Genomic DNA, 15,840 nt, shown 5'->3' on the forward strand with positions numbered 1-15,840 from the left:
TTATTCATTTATTTTAGAGGAGAAATGGGTCAAATCATGGGGACTCCACCACATCTAGATTTCATTGTATTTAAATATTGAACTTGGTAGGCAGGGACCAACCATCCCTTCTCTAGCCACAGCTAAATCACAGCTGGGGGCGCTGCGTCACCCAGCATCATTGCTGGCCAGGCTTTGCTTTTGGGAAATGTCCCTCTACACTGATGTGCAAGGTAAAGCCCAGACCTGCAGGAGACCCAACTCATTTGTGAGTGTGAGAGCCAGCTGAGGGCAAGGCTGTGAAGTGAGGCTGGGCCAGAGTGGGGGCAAATGCAGAGTTAAGGGATGAGATTTCTGCCCTTAGAATTTGCTCTCTGGTAAGCCAGCTGGTAAAAAGTGATCTTGAAAGGACTCCTTGTTACCCTGTCATTTGAATCTGTTTAGAATTCCCTATAGGTTGTATTAGGATAATAGGGGGAGAAAAATGTTTTTAGGAAACTCAGTTTACATGACAGATATAACATTTAACTTGTTCTATGTTTACCTTTCAAAGAAACAAGTTTTAAAATTACATATATGCCTGGGATGCCAGGTGAAAAATAGCCAGAACATTCGCACCTAGTTTTAGGCAGTTGGTTTACTTAGTCAAGCATTGAGAACCAGTGATTGTACCAATGACTGTGAGCAGTGATTTTATCTCCACTGAATCCACCTGAGGAAATTTCTTTGCCCAGATTCTTCATGTTGAAGTTTTCCATGTAAAGAATATACTGCTGAAGAAAATAGGAGGGCAGTTTAATGCTAAACTGGATTAGAGGGGAACTCTGAAATCCCTATTTCTGTAAGTTCTTAACATAGAGAACTTCCGTTTGGACTAGTGTAGGCCTTTCTGGAAACTAAAGGATAAATGAGGTGAACCTTCAACACAGCCATGTAGTTTCTTGTTGATACCTGACTTGCTTAAATATAACTTAAACCTCACTCTTAGAGTGAGAAGGGGGTTTCCTGGGTCATTGCCTGGGTGTCAGATTTTGCTTTCTTTTTATCTTCATTTGGAGTGAAGAGTGAAATGACCTCCTGCCATCACTGATAGACTCTCAAAGTTCATCGTGTTACCATCTCTCCAGAAAGAGCTGTGAAACGTGTCTTTCCGTGGAAATTGAGTTTGTGAATTGACAAGACGCATGCTTACTGGATGTTCTAAACGTTTTTCTTCCATTCAGTGAACATACATGTATCCGGATTTTGACGATATTCTGAAGAAACAATTAACTGTGGATCAGTCTCTTGTTCTGAGAGCTACATCATTAACTTATAAGTGTTGCTCTTCAAAAGGGAAATAACTAATGAAACTAATGATTGCATGGAAGAATGAATTTACTGGGCCAGGTCTTTGTTTCATCCCTTCCTATTTGAAAAAAGAAGAAAAGCTATCAGTAGGAGACCTAGTGATGAAGTGCAGTTTAGTGGCCATAATATTAAACCTGTAGTGAGCAAATTGGAGAAGGCGATGGCATCCCATTCCAGTACTCTTGCTTGGAAAATCCCATGGACGGAAAAGCCTGGTAGGCTACAGTCCATGGGGTCGCGAAGAGTCAGACACGACTGAGCGACTTCACTTTTCACTTTTCATTTTCATGCATTGGAGAAGGAAATGGCAACCCACTCCAGTATTCTTGCCTGGAGAATCCCAGGGACAGGGGACCCTGGTGGGCTGTCGTCTATGGGGTCACACAGAGTCAGACACGACTGAAGTGACTTAGCAGTAGCAGCAGCAATGAGCAAATAATTGAGCATATTAAACCCTATATGTTGTTACCATGAATATTTCACCCCTTTAAGCTGCAAATGGAATAATTGATGGTAAGGAAGGGATTTAGATTCAAAGGCACCAAATTACCCATTTTATGTATAATTCCCAGGGAAGTTTCCTGACACTTTGTCCCTAAGTGGCTGAAAAATGGCTCAGGCAAAAAGGAAGGACGTCAGCTCCTCTCAGAGAACTTGAGGTGGGTCAGGGCTTCGGAGGCAGGAGGGAGCCTCTTTCTCCTGGTGTCTGGCCTGCAGCCACCAAGGCTTGTTCTCTGTGGAACGTCATCCAAAAGACTCTGCCCTTCAGTCACATTCCTTATCCCTTCCTAGCTCCAGTTTCTTAATTTAGGTAATAAGCATTAAAGTTGCGCTGAGCATCGGTCCTGGGGAGTTTCAAAGGAGTTTGGTCCTTGGACATGCTATGGCACATAAAATTTTTTAAGATAATCGTTACTTGGGTATTACCAGTAAACGCATGGAACCTGACATGAATCTGGGGTCTGAGTTGAAAAGGGTTAGAAGGTTTGAAGTATGGAAGCAGATGAAGCAGTCTTATTTCCTCACTGCATCTTTGTATCAGCATCTTAATGCTGTTGGGTACCTGCCTTTACCCTCAGGGTGAGGCCTGATGGAGAAAAATCACTTCTGCCTCCTCTCCTCACATCCCCAAGACAGAAAGCGCTGCTGCCCCTCACCTCGGTGAATTGGAAGTGTCCCGCATGGTGGGTGAACTTAATCTGACCTCCGTGGCCTCCCCAGTAGACTTGTGGAAGGAGTGGCTGGAAGGACGTGAAAGTCCGCTCGGGGGCAGTGAGGGCCAGACGGGCAGTAGCACGAGCCAGAAGTGCCAGGTGCCCCCGAAAGGTGCCAGGTGCCCCTGAAAGGTGCCAGCCCCCCTGCTTAACGGGAAAGTCTGGGCGGGGACCCTCGCTCCTGTGCTTCCAGGTTTCAGCGGGCCCCACCTGACCTTGAGGATATCTGAATTGGGGTGTGGGGTTATCTTGTCTGCTCTCTTTGTTAAAAGCCTCTGATCTGAATGTGCTGTTGTGTTTTTTGTCTCTGGTTTGCCAGGGCCTGGGAGGAGTTTCATGGCCTGGTGAACAGCAGCGGCCGCTGATCGGACGCTCCCCCTCTGTCTGTCACACTCAGGGTAGGGCCTCGTCTATCTTACTCCGTAACCCTGTGATGTCCCTCCCAGTCGTAGGACCCTCCTCCCAAGGGCTTGCCCTCCCCCATCTGCCCCCAGGCTTATCTCTGCCAACACTGAGCCTGTGCCAGGCACCCACCGTCTTGGAGGGAAACACTGAGTCCAGAGCTGCTGACTTATCATCCTCCCTGGGTCATGTGTCTCCCAGTGAACCCCTGGGCAGGTTGATGAGCCTCACTGCACCTCTGCTTTCTGATCTGGGAAATGAGGTTTCACAGACTAACATCTCTGGTCTCTTTGGATCCTGACATTTCATGACTATAAATGGGCCAGAGGTGTTTTTTTTTTTTTTTTTTAAATTCCCAGACATGGCCATGTTTAAGCTATCTGGCAGTGTCCTGTGACTAACAGGGCAGTTCCTCTGGCCCCTGTATGACTTTGATGAGAGGTGTGTCTCGTTTGCTGGCGGTATTTGTCAGTTGTGAGGAAACAGTGATGGAACCTCCAAGTTTCAAAGGCTAAAGTGAATGGTGGGGGATGGGGGAGATTTCAGGCCTGTGTAGGAAGGATGGTTCCAGGTTATATTATGGTGAGACCAACACGTGTTTGCTGGCAGAGAGGGGCCCTGGGATAGCAAAGGCTGGGTCAGCGAACCATTCATTTTAAGAATATTTATATTTCAGTTAAGGGAGTTCCAAGTCCATGTCTGTCTCTTTAGCAGAAGGGATTGGATGAATTCTGGATGAGAGGAATGGCTACAGGGACAGGGTCTGCATGTGCCTGGCCCAAAAGCACATCCCTGGACGTTAACTATCCCTGCCCCAGCCCCCTGACCCCATCCCTAAGAAATGGAGAATTTCTAAAATTGGAAGAGAACATGCCCGCTGTAGTAGTTGTTTCAGAACTCTGCTTCAGAACAGGAAGCAAGGGAGACTTTTTCAAGGAAAGGAGACCTGCCCTCTTCCCTAGATGAGCCAAAGAGAGTATGACCCTGTGAGGGTCAGAGCGAGTGGCTGGGGTCTGAGGAACAGACAGTCCTGGAATTCCTGTACACTCATGCCACTCATATCTTTTTTTCAAATAGTTTAATTCATTCATCACAAATTCAGTTTTTAGATGATAATGCTAGGTTTTCAGAATTGAAATTCAAAGGGATTCTCTGTAAAGTATACTCAATATAGAATTCTAAGATGGTGGCTAGTATATCAAAGAGGGATGAAAACATGTATTAGTTTTAATACCAACATGTTGACTTGTAGGCTGGAAAATAGCAGACATTCAGAATACATCCGTAAGTTAAATTTCCAGAGTCCTGGTGTGATACAGGACTTGTTTTAACAGCATTACCATATATAAAATTCCTTTCTTTCCTGCTTTGAAGATCCCTAAAATTGGGATTCTTACACTGAATGTGATAAGAAAGGTTTTTGTCATAGTTTAATGGCAGTGTTTACCTCTCAAAGTACATAGAATGATGGTACCTTTAAAATTCAACAGCATCTTAGGTTCCATGGGAGCATGGGAGGGGGCTTTAAAATGAAGTTGAAAGAGACAGAAGAAAACTTAAAATTTTTCCCTCTCCCTAGAGCTGGCACTAGATTCCCCAGGAAAAATACCTTTGAATTTTTTTTGAACAGTCATATTTGCATAATTGCCATTTTGTAGGCTCTTTGTTCTTTTTGTTGTCCCACCCCACCCCCATATCATTTTTATGGGGCAGACTTGAAGGGTGCATTCCTTCAATGGGTTAAGTATTCTTCTTGAAGCACAGACTTGGGAGAATGAGAGGAGTATTCGAGTCTAAACAAAAAAGCCCAGCTCACTTCCCTGTCACAACAGACTTGAGAAGGAATTTTTTATTTCATGTTTTTTGATTTTACCTTAAAAGTGTTTAACTGGGTGTTCCAAGAAGGTGCACATACCAGCTGCTATTTCAGAGGCCCCCTAAGACTGTAGCCTTCTTGTCTTCCCTCCCTTTTCTCCAACCAAGTAAAAGGAATAAACTGCTAGTTAAATAATTCTTGAACCACAAATACTTCTCAATTTATCTGCTGTTTTGTGCCATTCCATGTAGCTGCTGATATTTTAGGACTGTGTCATGCGACCTCTATTAGTGTGACAAATAAGCATGGCACTGTTAACCATAGCTTCAGCAGAAGTCCTGGTTAGCTGCTGGGGGATAGGGGCGGAGATTCTGGGGCCCTGTATGTCTAGACTGGCATGTGCAGAGCAGTGGTCTCTACTGATGGGGATTGAAGTTGATGTGGTCACTTGGCAGAGATGAGAGATTGAAATTTATCCGAGTGAACCTAGGTGGTTTGCCATTTGATTTACTATGCAGGGAGGGAGCGAGGAGGAAGCCAGAGCTGGCCTGGGCTGGGCAGGTGAATAGCCAGAGAATGTTTCCCTGAAGACCATGATGTAAAAAGTGTTATCATTTCCTTCTGAACACTCTTTTATATTATTGAAAACCACTGAAAAAACAAAACCAATAAACCTTCCCAATAGTCTGCCCACCACAAGGTGCCTGTAGGGTCTAACTTTCCAGTGCTCAGTCTTAATTGTCTAAATTTTAATTTGCTTTTAAAAGAACAGAAACCCATCTTTAGGGGGAAAACAGTTGCTTGTGGCCTCTGCCACTTCCTGTTTACCTTCTCCCTTCCTGTCTTCTCATCTCTCTGTGCACTGCAGCCTGGAGTGAGGGACAGCTGAGGGTTAGTTCCCAGCTGCTTTGAGGTGAACACATTCCTCAGACTAAATTTGGCACTAGGCTGTTCTCAACCTACTCTTTTTTTTTTTTTAAACAAAGGCTGGACCTGAGGGGCCCACTGCCACCAGCCTGCTTCAGCCTGTCATCAGGAGCCTATTGCCCACCCTCATTCCTCAGTATTTTTCTTTTATATCAAATTCTGGAGGAAAAATAGCTTGATTCTCTTAGCTCTGTTACTCTGTTCCTCCTCATTTCTCTTTTGCAAATAAACTTTAAAATGCTTCTGAGTTCTTAGAATTTCTGTGAAGAGATTTATGACAGTAGAATTAAGTATTACCTCTTTCTGAATGGGAACGTGTTGTAGAGCTTAGTTTACCTGCCCCCCGAGAGAATTTGTTTCAGGCCCAGCTCCAGCACAGCACAGGAGTTCTCCTAGAAGATAAGATGCCCTGTTCACGGGGATGATTAATCCTGAGAATGCTCTTCTTTACATCACTAAAGAGCTGTGAAAGGACTGAGTCCAGATATTTGCCTGCCGTCTCTCCCACTTCAAGACAGATCCTTCTCCCATAGTCAGAAGATTCTCTGATTCTGCCTTCCCGAAGTTCTGCCTTTCTGGTCTCCCTGTTGATTGACTTGTGATCCAGTTAATCTGTGGGGCTCTTCCCCACCCAGGGATCAAACCTGGGTCTTCTGCATTGCAGGAGGATTCTTTACCATCTGAGCCACCAGGTGGCCCATGGGATCGAGATGGCATCAAAGGGGAAGAAGGAAGCCAAACAAATCCTTCCTTCCCAACCACTTCTTTGTTTTTAGAGGTGTTCTCCATCATACAGCCCTCAGTATTGCAGCACGGTGTTCCTGGGGGCACTCAACTAGCACACCTCAGTGACTCCTGCTTTTCTGTCTTACTATCAGATGCCTCCTTCTTCTGGCTATTTGCGGCACCTCAGGGGGATCTGTCCTATTAGACGTTCCTTTAAAAAGATGATCATTCCACTAAGTTCTCTTTGTGTTCAGTCAACTCCTTAGATAGGGATCACTCAAATTCTAGTAGCATTGATCATGGAATTGCATGGTCATGCATGTCAGTTACAAAATTGCCAGTGGGCTTTTGAGATAATATCAGCTTCTTCCCAGCCAGAGTTCACCCATGCCAGCTCCGGTTTCCCTCTCGGCGTTCTTATCTGCAGTTACTTGTCTGTGTGGTGAGGGCTGTAAGTTACTGTCAGCCTGCCACCATCACAGGGGAGACTTGGTTAGCCATTGGCAGGAAGACACTGCTGTTTGGCTGGGCTGAGCATATGTTTTCATCAGTATTAACTCTTTCCAGTCCAGTTGCCAGATACCCAGACAATTGTAGCAATTCTCCAACAGGTCAGTGAAAACCAAAGCTTCTAGAATGTGCCATTAAAAGTAAATGGAGGAAAAAAATTAAATAAATAAAAATTAAATTAAATTAAATGGAGGAAATTATTCCAAAATCAGATTAATGAGAATTTATGTCTCAAAAGTTCACACAAACTTAAGTCTGAAGCCTGGGGCCAGAGCAGTAGGTGCAGTGACTTTTAAAGCCCCCTTTAGCCCTGAGATTTTGGGATTAAAATGGCTAAGGTGTTGGATTTCTAGGCTGAAACAGGAGAGGTTACTAGTGGGCAGCCAAACCTGTCTGCATCCCCTAGAAGGCAACTAAGAAGATATCTTGTTATCTGTTACATGCACATGTGCACACACGTGCACACATGGATGTACATGCCAAGTTTTTAAAGTGAAGGGTGTCCAGATTTCACCTCCTGGAATGTCCTTTTGTAAGCAGCTGTCAGTTTTGAACCAAGGGATTTTTGGTTGGTTGGTTTTTTTTTTTTTTAGTATATAATACAAATTGATGATTCAGTTTTTTAAAACATTTTTTGTGTGCATGTGTGTGTAAGAAAACAGAACAAGAGGTTTGCCTTCCACTCTTTCTCCATCGGCCCCGTTTCCAGAGTCCCCTTCCTCTGCCAGCACAAGCCCCAGTTAGCCACTGTTACTGGTTCCCATGGAGCCTTACAGCGTTTCAGTATGTATGGCTTAACTTGAGGCAAATAAAAACCTTATTTCCTCCACCCCTACTTACACAGACAGCCGCGTGTCATGTGCACATGCTGTTCTGCACCTTACCCTATTGGTCTCTCTGGGAGAAAGGCTTCTTTTCAGAAGTCTCAGTAGAGAGCTTCTTTCTCCCTTTTTAAAAGCTGCACAGTATCATTAATATTTAGTCCCTTGCTCACATGCATTTGGGTTGTTTCTGACCTCTAGCTATTAAAGCCAGTTGAGCCCAAGCGTTTGAAGGGACTTGTGGGGCAGATGGCCATGCTGGCATTAGATGAGCAAGGAAGGAAGATCCCAGGGTGTCAGGTGGGCCCCAGAGCTGCCGAGCTCAGTTTCCCCCTGTGTGTGTGTGTTGCCTGGAGATGACACTGTGTATTGAATGCTCTCTTTTCTCCCATTTTTTCTTTCAGGGACAATTCAAGCTTTCGAAATACAAAAATCACCTTGTGAGAGTACACAAGCTGGCAATAATCCTTTCCTGTGTGTGTGTGTTTGTCCGAAGCGGATGGGAGGCCTCCGGCTGGCCCCTCCCGTCTGCTCACCGAAGGGACGTCCCCGAGCCGCGTGCTCCCCTTTTGCACTCATTCCTGGAGGACAGATTCCGCTAGACACCCTCCAGCGTCGCTGACTTTATAAAGCGGAAAAAACGGAACACGTGACTTTGTAATAGACAGACTTTTTTTTTTAACGGGGTTCTGTGGGGGGGGAGTTCAGCCTTTTGTCTTGCTGTGTGCTGTCCAGGTGCCTCCCGGGCACTCTGTCGTGCTCGCCTCTGCTGTACGAAGGGGGTCGTGACCACGTGTACAAGCCAGAGCTGTCGACTGAGAGTGAGCAGTATTATGAATGTCTGTGCATCCAGGAAAAGCGTTTTGTTGGAGAGTCCCAGAATAGCTATAAACGCTCTCTTCTAGATCTGCCACTAAATTATTGGGACATTTTGTTTATTTCACACCCCTTGTCCCCCAAGGCCACCCTTTCGGAAGGTGTGTTACTGATTCTGTAGTCTCCTCCCTTATGCCCTCCAGTCTTCCCTCCTGTGGGACTCTTTCCTTTTAGGCACTGCTGCACTTAGAATTGTAACCAGTGGGCCACACAGGTCTCACTTAGGCGGCTTAGAAGGTATGATTGTAAATTAAACTGCACCAAACTGCAGTTTGATGAGGAGCGAGGTTGTACTAGAGGTTCCAAGGGCAGGATTTGGAGCTGAGGGCAGTTTCTGACCCAGGTTCCCAAACGGGCAGGACCTGTCATGTCCAGCCTATTGCTGTGTGTTTTTGCATTCCCCTCGTGGAGGAAGGGAAGCAGAAGTTGGCTGCTGCCAGGTGTTAACATGGTCAGTTCTGTGATCTCAAAACTGGGACATCTGGAGAAAAGGTGACCGTGATAGACGGCTTTCTTTGCATGGTTCTGCCTGTCTGCAGTGGTAGAGAAATCTGCTGTCAGTCCTCATCACCTGGTAAATGTGTTAGCTGGTGTGTGCTCATCCAGGAAGCCCAACACAAACCTTGTGGGCTGTTGCAGGCAGGCTCTAAAAATGACCAGGCACATGCCAGAGAAGCCGGGTGATCTGACTTCAGAAGGACTGAAGTCAGAGAGGTCAGAGAACACCTGGGGTTGGAACTAAGTACCAAGGACCAGTCCTCAGCAGCCTCCGAGGAGCGCCATCTTACTTGGCTCTTGTGAGCACAGATTGCAGTACCTTAAATTAAGGCCTCCCCTAAAACCTATCCTTGCAGGCCGGGGTCCTTGGCCATCTGGTCTCAGAGAAATCATAGAGTAACAGGCATTTCCTTCTGGTATTTATATTAACTCTTCCTACTTTCCAGCTCCTGAACACTCTCATTACCACTGTCTTGGGGTGCTTATTCCTAAAAGAACAGAGGCGTATGGGGCCAAAAGGGAGGCGCTTCCATTGCAGGTGAAGTTAGATCAGAGAAGGTCTAGCAGCAATTTAAACTCCAGGAGTATGAAGAATAAACTCTAGTGCCCAGACAGCTGTGAACGGCTCAGACAAATACAGGAGCAATGTTGGCCCAAGCAGGGGACAAACGCTGCCTCCTGAGTTTAGACCCCAGGGAGGTCTTCACTTTTGCCTAAACTCAGATTTGCCATGAAAATCCCAAAGAGAGCGGACGTTTGGATTTGCCCTCTGGGCATCCACCTGACTGACTGTTAGCATGTGTGTGTGGGTGCATATGTTTGTTACATGTTCACAAGTGAAGGTTTTGTCAGATTGAGTGCTTAGTTGTCCATATTTGTTTTTTTGGGGGGGGCGGGGGGGTCTCGTTTTAATTTCTTAGTCTCTTGTGTTTTCTAGAGCTGCTGATGTCACTCCCTGTCCCCTGCCTTCCTCTTTGTCTTTGCAGTATTTGAAAGTTATTTTTTCCCTGTCAAAAATATGCTAGCTAGAACAAGAGTTATTTCTGCTAGGCAGTGTCTTACCCTAGAATTTTCCAGATCTTCTGCCTAACAGCTTTAAATCAGAGATTTAAAGAGTCAGAGATTTAAAGAGTCAGTTCTCCAAACCACCTGTTTTTCACACTAGCTTGCGAGGTCTTTTCAATTCCTAACAACTGAGACAGGACACGGTTGCAGTTATGGTACCACCATTTCCAGAGAAAAAGGAAGAAAGGTGCACCAGGCATCTGCCAACCTAGCAGACGTGTTGGGTGGCTGCTGGAGGGGGGGCATCCAGTGTGCCCAGGTGGGCTGTTCCCAGGACCCCCAGAAACTGGCCCCACGCCTTGCCAGTGCTCTTCTCTTACCCTCCTGTTCATGTGTGTGTGTGTTTGCCCTGTGACATTGGCAGTGACAATTTTCCACCCGGAGAGATACTTGTGGTCCACGATGCTCCTAGAATGAATTTCCAAGTGTTTTCCAGTGGAGGAGCAGAGGCTGTGACAAGAGTGATTTAGTGTTGCACTTTCAGAGCAATTGTCTACTGCAGTAATAAATGGAAAATATCAGCAAGAACCTGGTTGTGGACTCTTTAATAGAATGGAAAGTGGGGATACTAGTAGTGTTTTACTTCTTGCTTCTGCCATTCAGCACATGAGTCTTTGTGCTAAGTGCATTGCAGAACAAAATATGTGGAAGAGTCCAGACACTGCCAGTATCATTTACGTGAATGTAATATCAGAAAGTTGTTCTCTAATTGATATTAATCATTGCCAAAACTTAATTTACATTTTTAATACCAAAATATAGTTGTTAATTTTAATTCTGAATTTGGAATGAGGTGTGTTGGAATTCAAAGATTTAGATTCAGAAGTAAGAAACCACCCTGGGTCTTAGCCTGGAATGTTTTATTTAGCCCAAAGGTGGGCATGTAGCGCATTCCAGTGGCCATTGCTCATGTGAAATACCAGGGGACAATGAAACTTAATGCAGAGCCTTACAAAAGATTTAAAACAGTGTAGTTTTGAGACTGCATTTCAATATAAATTTCCTTTCTGTCTATTAGTCATGATCCAAGTAGAAACCAGGCAAGTTATTTTAACAATATGATCGAATTGTTGACTCAGCCACTAAAAAGGCCTAAAGGTGACAAAACTAAGGAGGCGCCTCGGGGTGGATGCCGCTCACCTGGTGCTGGTGTCTGAGGGTGGAACGAAACTGGCTTGAGCTTGTTCAGGTTCAGGAACACATTGCTACCGCTGAGATGAGGCCAGAGCTCATCCCTTCTCCTCCAGCACTCAAGTGCACCCTGCTGGAGAAATCCAATGGTCCGCCAGCTGCCAAAGTAGAAGTCTCTGCTCGAGGAACTAAGATCCCACAAGCTGCAAGGTGGTGCCAAAAGAATAAGGAGGAGAAGAAAAGACTCCCTTCTGATGAGGGAATGTGTGGAAAATAAAAAATAGTAACTGTTAGTGGAGAAACCTGACAGAGAGCCTCTTTGCCAAGTGATCCAGGTTCATGGCACCACTGGGTGATGTTGATGCCATGTGTGCTGATAAGTGTCGAGGACACTTCATCTCTGATGTCTTTCCCCCCAAATTCTTAACCTGTCTACTCATGAGAAAACATCAGACAAATCCACACTGAGAGACAGTCTACAAAATACCAACATACTTGACCAGTGCTATTCCCAAGGGTCAGCATCATGAAAGAAAAGGAAAGATCCAGAAACTATCAGATTGAGAGAAGGGAAGGAGACATGACTGATTAATGTGGAATCTTGGGCAAGAAAAAAGACACCAATGGAAAAAGTGGGGAAGTCAAAAAAGCCTGAAGTTTTGTAAAGAGTAGTGTATCAGGGAGGGCTTCCCAGGTGGCATTAGTGGTAAAGAACCCACCTGCCAATGCAGGCGATGTAAGGAGATGCAGGAGATGTTCGATCCCTGGGTCAGGAAGATCCCCTGGATGAGGGCATGGCAATGCACTCCAGTATTCTTGCCTGGGAAATCCCATGGACAGAGGAGCTTGGCAGGCTACAGTCCATAGGGTTGCAAAGAACTAGACACGACTGAAGTGACTTAGCACACTCACAATGTATCAGGGAATTCCCTGGGGATCCAGTGGTTAGAACTCTGTGCTTCCACTGCAGGAGGCACAGGTTCGATCCCTGGTAGGGGAATTAAAATACCACATGCCACATGCATGCCCGCCTCCCAAAAAAAGCAGTGTACTAATGCTCACTTCTTGGTTCTGATCAGTGTGCCATGGTTATATAAGATGCTAATACTAGGTGAAGCCAGGTGAAGTGTATATGGGAATTTTCAGTACTATTTCTGCAACTCTTGCATAAATCTAAAATTATTTCAATATAAGAAACCCAAGAAGTTTCCTGGGCGATGCTCGATTTGAACGCCCAGACCTTGCTCTATGGTGGCGCCTGGGTTTCTGCTTCCCAGAGCAGGTTCCAGCAGCTCCATCAGTGCCAGCACCAGGGGGAATGCCTGCAGGCCTGTTACTCAGGGAAACTGCCTGTTTTCCACCCACCAGCCTCCACCTTCCCCAATGTCTGTCCTAAGTCACCACCCAGCCCTCAATTGCTGTAGGTTTCCAGCCTGACAGTAAATCAACATGAGCCCCACTTGACACGAGGGAAATAGTTCCATGAGCTTAGTTTTTAAAAAATGCTTATAACGCTGAACAGGACCACCCCCAACCCTAACCACAGTGGGAGGGGAGGAACAGTAAGACCCAAACGAGCAGAGGGTAAAGAAAGGGGCCCCAGAGAGCAGGTGTGGCTTCTAAAGGACCAGCAGAAAGGACAAAGTGGGAGCCCCAGGAGTGGGAGGCAGAGCCCTTCCCATCAAGAAGCCTCACAGATCCCCCCCACCAGCCCTGCACGGGCTCTGGGTGAGCCACACAAGGCAGGGGGCTGGAGGCCAAAAGGAAGGGGGCACCCCACTGGCTGACGGTCCAATGGTAAGACTGTCTTCTCCTAAGTTAAGGCTTGGTAAGGTGGTCACAGGTAAACCATACCAGGGGGAAATGCAGGAAAAGGGCACCATACCAAGACTGGACCTCTAGAACAACCATTGATAAGATGTAAGTCCGAAATGAGCACAGGCCCGCCAACATCACGGGCAACAGAAAGGAACATTTAATTGATGATCAGAGCATAGAAGGAATAATTGGTGTGGGATCGTATTGTCAGAGGAAAATCGAACTGTCTCCCCAGCATGGAGAGGGTGGGCCCAGCAGCATGGGAGCAGACAAGAGCCCAGAAATATGGATGCTCAGCACTAAGCCAGGCGGGAGATAGGAGGTGTGCTGATAACTGGAGAAAGAGAAACCTAATTCAGTTCTCTGGAAGAAGAGAGACTCTAGCTAACTACACGCAGGGTTAATGCAGATGGTGGCTCTGGTGGGAGAAGGCGGGTGGCCACAGAAGTCCTCTAGTCTGGAGAAAGGAACAGTGACAGGTGAATGGCTTCAAATGGCTCATTGACTATGGAAAAATGGCCTTGTGCCATGGAACCAGGACCTCTGGGTAGATAGAGACAGTCTTTCAGTTTCAGAAAAGCTTCCTGATAATTTGAGCTGTCTATAGATGGAGTGACTGGTGCAGCCAGTGCAGGTGAACGAGCAGAGGCCGGAAGGTCATGTATTTGGGGGATTTACCGGGAAGATTCCAATGGCCCATTCCAGAGTAGACCAGATGGCCTTTAAGGCCACAGTCATCCCTAGGATTTATTTGACAGTCTTAGAATTCAGGGAGCAACTTCTCTGCCAACTCCTATAGCCACCCTGCTTCTAGAGAGGCAATGACGTCAGGCTCTCAGCCTGTTGTTAGCTGGTGAATTACACCCCAGCACCAGTGACAACCAGCAGCCTGCCAGTTTGGCCACGAAGGCGCTAAATGTCCAGGCTCTGAGCCTCTGGCCTCCTGGGAAATTCTTACAGCATATTTATAAATTGATGGCTCAGTGGTGAGCTTTTCCAGGTTGCAGCTGCTAGGAAGGGGTAGGATGAGTGGTTTGAAACCCACCGTAAGCTGGGCAGGAAATTCCTCAAGACACAGGTCAACATGAAGCAACATAAGATCTAACTGCTCCAGCACCTGTCATGTCTCTGCCCTCTCTCCCAGGACCCAGCGAAGCACCTCCTCCTGTGCCCTTCCTTCCGCAGTCCCTTCTCCAGCCCAGGCAAGCTGACGCCTGCCCCCTGGAATGCCCGGCTGTGCCCAGCCCACAGCACCATCATATGGTGCCTCTGCCACACAGCCTCATTTTCCCTTGAATGTGCTTTATACCCCTTTCTAAGAAATGGTGTTTTTTTACTTATTTTAATAAGTGCTCAATAGATAAACAAACTGCTCCATCTCTACAGAGGGATGTTTTTAAGTAACATAAAAAGAAATGAACTATCAAGCTGTGAAAAGACATGAAGGAAACTTAAATGCATAGTACTAAATGAAAGAAGCCAGTCTGAAGAGGCTACATACCATGTGTTTCCATGACATGCTGGAAAAGATAAAATTATGGAGACAGCAAAAAACACACAAAACACAATAATAGTTGCAGGGGAGAGGGGAGAATAATGAGGGGGGACATAGGATTTTTAGGGCAGTGAAACTGCTCTTCTGTATGATACTGTTTAAGAGTGGGTAATGTTATTATACAAACTGTAAAACTCCATAGGATGTGCCACACCAAGAGTGAACCCTAATGTAAAGCATGGGCTTTCGTTTAATAATAATGTACCAATACTGGCTTGTCAGTTGTGACAAATACACTAACTAAGATGTGGAAAATACGGGAAGTTGGGGAGGGTGATAGAGAGGATCTGGCGACTCTCTATAACTTTTGCTCAAATTTTCTTGTAACCCTAAAACTGCTCCGTTACAGGAAGTACAAAAAGGGATGATGTGATCTAGAAAAATCCATCATCTCACTGAGAAAAACATTTTTACTACCAAGGTATGTGAAACATTTACTCAGTTTGGTTCAGTTCAGTCGCTCAATAGCGTTCGACTCTTTGCGACCCACGGACCGCAGCACGCCCGGCCTCCCTGTCCATCACCAACTCCCGGAGTTCACTCAAATTCATGTCCATTGAGTCGGTGATGCCATCCAACCATCTCATCCTCTGTCATCCCCTTCTCCTCCTGCCTTCATTCTTTCCCAGTATCAGGGTATTTTCCAATAAGTCAGCTCTTAGCATCAGGTGGCCAAAGTATTGGAGCTTCAGCTTCAGCATCAGTCCTTCCAATGAATATTCAGGACTGATTTCCTTTATGATTGACTGGTTTGATCTCCTTGAAGTCTAAGCGACTCTCAAGAGTCTTCTCCAGCACCACAGTTCAAAGCACACTGTTCATGGGTCCACTTATGGATTTTCTGTTAAGTTCCTTGGGTATGAATGATTGTTTCTCTTTTTTTCTTTTACCTTTAGAAACGATTTATTTTTTCTTAGCTGTGATACTGCATTTACAATATGCAAAAACACAAATAAAACTATCCAAGATTTTTTGTCACTAAATGGCTATTTCTATGCCTATGCACATAGTTTTAATAACCATAGTTTAAAAATACATTTTAGTAACTGTAAGAAAGTCTGCTATCACATTACTTTTAAAAATTTTCTTGACTATTTTCATACATGTATTAGAATTTATTTTTAATTAAAAAGAATTAATGGAATTAAAATC

General features: G+C 45.5%; 1 protein-coding gene across 4 annotated transcripts in view; it reads left to right on the plus strand.

Moving 5' to 3' along the window:
- EIF4E2 (eukaryotic translation initiation factor 4E family member 2) overlaps positions 1-10,709 on the plus strand; it is a 30,185-nt gene extending 19,476 nt beyond the window's left edge. The window contains exons 7-9 of one of the 4 annotated variants that reach the window (XM_042244410.2): positions 2,409-2,513; positions 2,863-2,941; positions 8,150-8,210. In XM_042244410.2, the coding sequence (XP_042100344.1) occupies positions 2,409-2,513; positions 2,863-2,908 (151 nt within the window). In that variant the 3' untranslated portion in view covers positions 2,909-2,941; positions 8,150-8,210. Of the gene's footprint in view, positions 1-1,901; positions 1,990-2,408; positions 2,514-2,862 lie in introns of those variants that run through there. The other 3 variants (XM_060411365.1, XM_027965324.3, XM_060411366.1) reach the window with 3 other exon arrangements.
- Positions 10,710-15,840: the final 5,131 nt, after the last annotated feature.

The sequence above is a fragment of the Ovis aries genome, chromosome 2 (assembly GCF_016772045.2).
Source record: "Ovis aries strain OAR_USU_Benz2616 breed Rambouillet chromosome 2, ARS-UI_Ramb_v3.0, whole genome shotgun sequence".
Taxonomy (NCBI): domain Eukaryota; kingdom Metazoa; phylum Chordata; class Mammalia; order Artiodactyla; family Bovidae; genus Ovis; species Ovis aries.